Source organism: Bufo gargarizans, chromosome 4 (genome assembly GCF_014858855.1).
Source record: "Bufo gargarizans isolate SCDJY-AF-19 chromosome 4, ASM1485885v1, whole genome shotgun sequence".
Taxonomy (NCBI): domain Eukaryota; kingdom Metazoa; phylum Chordata; class Amphibia; order Anura; family Bufonidae; genus Bufo; species Bufo gargarizans.
The window spans coordinates 280,381,473-280,387,961 of NC_058083.1; the positions used below are offsets into that span (position 1 = coordinate 280,381,473).

Here is a 6,489-nt window from a genome sequence, read left to right on the forward strand (position 1 = left end):
ATGAACCCTGCTGTTACCTACAAACACCCAAGGCTGGAAAGAAGTATCATGGTCTAGTGGGAGTGTAGATACAGTGCACCCATGAGGCAGGGTGCGGTGTCCTGCAGAAGACGTTGTGTCCTGGTGGGGTGCTCTGGGTGGTCACTATGCTCCTTCTACAGGCTATGCCTGGAACTTTCCCTGCAAACAAGCACAGGAGCTATGGGAGACCTGCTGTAACGGCACATTACCATCTCCCTCTCTTCATCAATGGTCCAAATACTATATACGCTACTAATACTCCGACTACTCTGCATACAATCAGATCCGTCCAGGTAGAAACACACACATGTATAGAAAGCGGTCCATCATGTCAGGGGGCATGACAATTACTGCCCTGGAGACAAGGCCACAACACCGGTTTAAAAATAGTTGCATTAGTACTAAAAGTACTACTACCCCCATGTGAGACCTCACAGAGTACGCAGTATGACCCCCCCCCCCCCTTTGTATGTAGCACAGCAGATCACACAATTATTACTACACATAAAGGCGCACAGGTAATATTACTATTACTACACATTAATGTACAGATTATGTATATTGATACTACCAATATCTAACAGTATATCACACAGGTAATATTACTACACTTAATACTTCACAGTGTGAAAACTATTAATTTGAGGAGTGAGAGACCACCGCAGACTCAAGTACATAGAGGTGGGTGACACCAGACCACATATAAACGTACACATTGCACTCTGCAGGGCAACACCACAAAGCACAGAAGTAATATTACTACACACACGACAGACAAGACACAAGGGATAAGGTTAGGAAACTAGGACTTTAGCGACTCTGGTAATATTATTAATACCTACAGTAGTACTCAAGCATACGAGTCACCCAAAAATAATACTGTATTAATATATATACTAGTACTGTAGTATATGAGATGCCACATTATATTAATACCTATACTGGTACTCCAGTGTATAATACGCCACATTAGTATTACTATCTACGCTAGTACTTCAGTGTATGAGATGCTACATAAGTATGAGACACTACATAAGTAATATTACTGTCTACGCTAGTACACCAGTTTATAAGACTTATTACATAACACTGTATTACTATATATATTAATACTGTAGTATAAGAGATGCCTCATAAGTAATAATACTATCTATACTAGTACTCCAGTGTATGAAACGCCACATAAGTAATATTACTATCTACACTAGTATTCCAGTGTATGAGACGCCACATAAGTAATATTACAATTTTTACAATACTCCATAGTAGTTTACTATACTAGTAGTCTAGTCTGGCAGACAATACACAACATCATTGCCCAGATTAGAACAGCGCATAAGTAATAATATTAGTACCACCATTAGTACACCAGTGCGTGACAGACAGCAGTTATCACTCAAAACACACGACTATCTATTTACCTACCTATACTCAGGTAAGTGAAAGACCCCACCACAATAGTATTGCCTACATTAGTACCCAGGTGTGAGAACATCCCCACACAAGTAATAGTACTACTGCCATGTTATTATATATTATAGTCATATTATTACTGCCTCCCCTAGTACTAGCTGTGTGACAATACCCACATAAATATTATTATTAATTATTATCTCCACCAGTACTTGGTGTGTGATAGTCCCCAGATAAGTAATATTATTATTATCTCAACCAGTACTAGGTGTGTGACAGTCCCCACATAGGTAATATTATTATTATTGTTTCCCCCTGGTACAAGGTGTGAGACAGTCCCCAGACAATATTATTACTGTCTCTCCTAGTCCTCAGGTGTATGAGTCCCCACACAAGTCATATTATTACTGTCTCCCCCAGTCCTCAGGTGACAGTCCCCGCAGCGGTCCTAAAATTACTCAGGTGTGTGACAGTCCCCGCAGCGGTCCTAATATTTCTCAGATGTGAGACCGTCCCCACACAAGTAATAGTACTACTGCCATATTATTATAGTCATATTATTACTGCCTCCCCTAGTACTACTGTGTGACAATAACCACATAAATATTATTATCTCCACCAGTACATGGTGTGTGATAGTCCCCAGATAAGTAATATTACTATTGTCTCCCCTAGTACTAGGTGTGTGATAGTCCCCACATAGGTAATATTATTATTATTGTTTCCCCCTGGTACAAGGTGTGAGACAGTCCCCAGACAATATTATTACTGTCTCTCCTAGTCCTCGGGCGAATGAGTTCCCACACAAGTCATATTATTACTGTCTCTCCAAGACCTCTGGTGACAGTCCCCGCAGCGGTCCTATTAGTACTCGGGTGACAGTCCCCGCAGCGGTCCTATTGGTACTCGGGTGACAGTCCCCGCAGCGGTCCTATTAGTACTCGGGTGACAGTCCCCGCAGCGGTCCTAATATCATGTAGGTGACAGTCCCCGCAGCGGTCCTAATACCAGGTAGGTGACAGTCCCCGCAGCGGTCCTAATACCAGGTAGGTGACAGTCCCCGGAGGCGCAGATAACGGAGCACGCGGCTCCTCCGGGACTCTATACATAGAGCAGCTTCTTGCCATGACGTGCACGGAGTTTCTCCACAACACAGAAAACTTCTCTCCTCGCCCCTGGCAATGTGGCCCCTCCACGGGGCGCAAGGGGGAAACTTTGCGGGGCTCTTACCTTCCTTGGCAGTCTGTGCGTCCGCGGGGTGTGCAAATAGAAAGAGGCAGAGGAAGAAGGTCATGGGAGCCGCGCGGGGGGACATGGTGCTCTGTGCTCGGAGCGAGCGGCTGCTGTCGGACCGCGGACTCTCAGGTGCTGGGCGCAGAATACATTCCTGTGAACGGAGGGATGCTCGTCCCTGCTCCAGCGCTGTGCCAGCCTCTGACTGCAGCCTGGATGCTAGATCCTAGCGGGTTAAAGGAGCTGTGTGGACGTCAGCATCACGTGACTGGCCGGGGCGGAGCCTCGGACCCGTGTGGCCGTGAGTGAGGGAGCGAACCTGTCTGCGTGTGGAAAGTTTCCCGTCAGTGCGCTGGTACCTCAGCCATGTGTACAGTGTGTGTGTGTGTGTGTGTGTATATATATATATATATATATATGTAGGGTTCTGGAAGCTTTCCGGTGTGTGCAGTCCCATGTAAGCGGAAGATTTCTGATATATGCAGTCCCATGTAAAAGTGGAAGGCTAGGAACTTTCTGGTGTGTGCAGTAGTCCCATGTAAAAGTGTGTTCTGTGGGCTTCTGCAAACTTTCTAATTCTGGTGTGTGCAATGCCATGTGAAAGTGTGTTTTGTTGGATTCCTGAAGCTTTCAGGTGTGTGCAGTCCCATGTAAGAGTGTGTTCTGTGGGATTCTGGACGATTTCTGGTATGTGCAACCCTATGTACAAATTCTATGTGCTGCGATATTCTGAAATACTATATCAAAATGTGTACCGCGGGAACATGGAATTGTTATTTTTTTAATGTGCATGTAAATTGGAAGGTTCAGGTGTGTAGTCCCATGTAAAACATGTTCTGGGGGAATATGACAGCATTTTGGTGTGTACAGCTCCATGTACTGTGGGTTTCTGTGGACAGTCCTATGTAAAAATATATATATATATATATTTTGTGGAAGTTTTCAGGTATGTAGAGTTCTCTGTAAAAGATGCTGTGTCCAATCCCGAAAGTAGTCTGCTGTATGCAGCCCCATGTAAAAGGCTTCTGTGGAGTTCTAGTTTATTTTATACAGGCTGGTTGATAACCATGTATCTGGTGTGTGCAGTCCTATGGAAGAGCACGGCTGGTGTGTGCAGTCCTATGGAAGAGCACGGCTGGAGTGTGCAGTCCTATGGAAGAGCACGGCTGGTGTGTGCAGTCCTACGGAAGAACACGGCTGGTGTGTGCAGTCCTATGGAAGAGCACGTCTGGTGTGTGCAGTCCTATGGAAGAACACTGCTGGTGTGTGCAGTCCTATGGAAGAGCACGTCTGGTGTGTGCAGTCCTACGGAAGAACACGGCTGGTGTGTGCAGTCCTATGGAAGAACACGGCTGGTGTGTGCAGTCCTACGGAAGAACACGGCTGGTGTGTGCAGTCCTATGGAAGAACACGGCTGGTGTGTGCAGTCCTATGGAAGAACACGGCTGGTGTGTGCAGTCCTACGGAAGAACACGGCTGGTGTGTGCAGTCCTACGGAAGAACACGGCTGGTGTGTGCAGTCCTATGGAAGAACACGGCTGGTGTGTGCAGTCCTATGGAAGAACACGGCCGGTGTGTGCAGTCCTATGGAAGAGCACGTCTGGTGTGTGCAGTCCTATGTAAAAACATGTTTGTGGCATGCTAGACGTTTTGGGTATTTTTCCCTGCACCCCTCCTGGGGACTTCTCAGTTCCGTCACTGTCTGTACCCGCAGCGCTATCTTCGCTGCCGCCCAGTTTTTAAAGTGAAGGATTCAGTCTTTTGCTCTGTGTATAAATGTGTTGTTCTAGCAGCCGTCTCCTGTACACACCCGGCAGAGAACATCTGCAGCTGGATGGAGCTGTTTCTGCAGCACGTGCGTGGATTTCCTCAAACCCCATATATATATATAGGAGACAGTCCTGTCTGCAAAACGCAATCTCATGCTTTAACCCCTTCCTGTACCGTATATCAGCAGTTATCACACATGGACCTAGAATGCGGAGGACAGCTGTGCCTTTAGATCCCGGCTGCTATGTTCCCCCTAAGCGTATGTAGCAGTTAGGGACCTAGTCAGCAGAACTGCATCAAGTACAGGGGCTACGCTGCTGACAACGGTGAGTATATGATATTTTCTCTATCTTCTAGCCAGTACTTGGCTGTAGCGGTGAATGGGTGGGTGGCTGTGCATGTGTAGCTGTTCTCCCATCACTTATGGGGCCCACTCAGGTCCCAGAGGAGGAATCCGCGCCTGTTTGACATTTGCGGCCTTTCTCATGCATGCGCCAGTGAATGGTCAATCAGCGCATGCACAGTACATCTCCATGTGCTTTCCCCAATGCTTAGATCCGAACTGTGCACGTGCTGATTGAACATTACAGCGCTAAGAAGGAAGAGAGTAAGGATGCCTGGTCCTGTCAATCAAGGGGAGGGGGGGCGGCTAAGAGGGAAAGGCGGCGGGAGCAGTGCTCTAAGGGACTAGGCCAGCCCCTTGGTGCACTGAGCACCTCATTATCATGTGAAAGGAACTGCAGATTTCTCCAAGACGGGGCCATAGATCTCAACAAGGGAGGTGTCACTTCACTCATCGTGGTCAACACCTGGAGGGTGGATCGTGCTGACATATGATCTCTAACCACTTCTGTGAAGAAGCGGAAAGTCAGTGCTCCATGGCTTGTCCTGGCTGTAACACTGATGGTGCGTCCTCCTTGGGATGCCTGCAGGGAGGGGATACAGAGGAGCAGTTCTTTATGATTAGGCAGAGCGTTTCAGGAGTGCTCTGTGTAATCATTTAGGCTAAATCCACACGAACTGGAAAAATGTCTGGCGGTCGGCGCATGGCCATTAATAGAATCAATTCAGGGGGGGCTATTCACATGGCCTTTTTATTTAATGTCCAGTGAATAGTGGCGGTCAAAACATAGGACAGTCCAATTTGTGGCCATTTTCACAGCCATATGGACCCCATTGAAATCAATGGGACTGTTTTTAATGTCCTTTTAGACGGGAGTGCACTCACCTAACAGCTGTTAAAAATGGATACAAAGGGCCTTTTATGGGTTAAACAAAAAAAAAACTCATCCACTTGAACATCCTTACTGGATGCAGCAGGAAATTGCCTGCGCTCCCAGCATGAGGACGTCATGACGCTGGTAGCACAAGTCTTTTCCTGCTGCATTCATTGAGAAGCGCTTGTGCCTGCATCTCCAAGTGTTTAGCATATTGTGATAAAGTTCATTATTTTCTGTAATGTACTGATAAACATTAGACTTTCATATATTTTAGATTCATTACACACCAACTGAAGTAGTTCAAGCCTTTTATTGTTTTAATATTGATGATTTTGGCATACAGTTCATGAAAACCCCAAATTCCTATCTAAAAAAATTAGCATATTTCATCCGACCAATAAAAGAAAAGTGTTTTTAATACAAAAAAAGTCAACCTTCAAATAATTATGTTCAGTTCTGCACTCAATACTTGGTCGGGAATCCTTTTGCAGAAATGACTGCTTCAATGCGGCGTGGCATGGAGGCAATCAGCCTGTGGCACTGCTGAGGTGTTATCGAGGCCCAGGATGCTTCGATAGCGGCCTTAAGCTCATCCAGAGTGTTGGGTCTTGCGTCTCTCAACTTTCTCTTCCCAATATCCCACAGATTCTCTATGGGGTTCAGGTCAGGACAGTTGGCAGGCCAATTGAGCACAGTAATACCATGGTCAGTAAACCATTCACCAGTGGTTTTGGCACTGTGAGCAGGTGCCAGGTCGTGCTGAAAAATGAAATCTTCATCTCCATAAAGCTTTTCAGCAGATGGAAGCATGAAGTGCTCCAAAATCTCCTGA

General features: G+C 46.2%; 1 protein-coding gene across 2 annotated transcripts in view; it reads right to left on the bottom strand.

Moving 5' to 3' along the window:
- The window catches only part of EPHA7 (EPH receptor A7), a 162,928-nt gene extending 160,063 nt beyond the window's left edge, over positions 1-2,865 (bottom strand). For both annotated transcript variants that reach the window (XM_044288966.1, XM_044288965.1), the window contains exon 1: positions 2,665-2,865. In XM_044288966.1, the coding sequence (XP_044144901.1) occupies positions 2,665-2,749 (85 nt within the window). In that variant the 5' untranslated portion in view covers positions 2,750-2,865. The remainder of the gene's footprint in view (positions 1-2,664) is intronic.
- Positions 2,866-6,489: the final 3,624 nt, after the last annotated feature.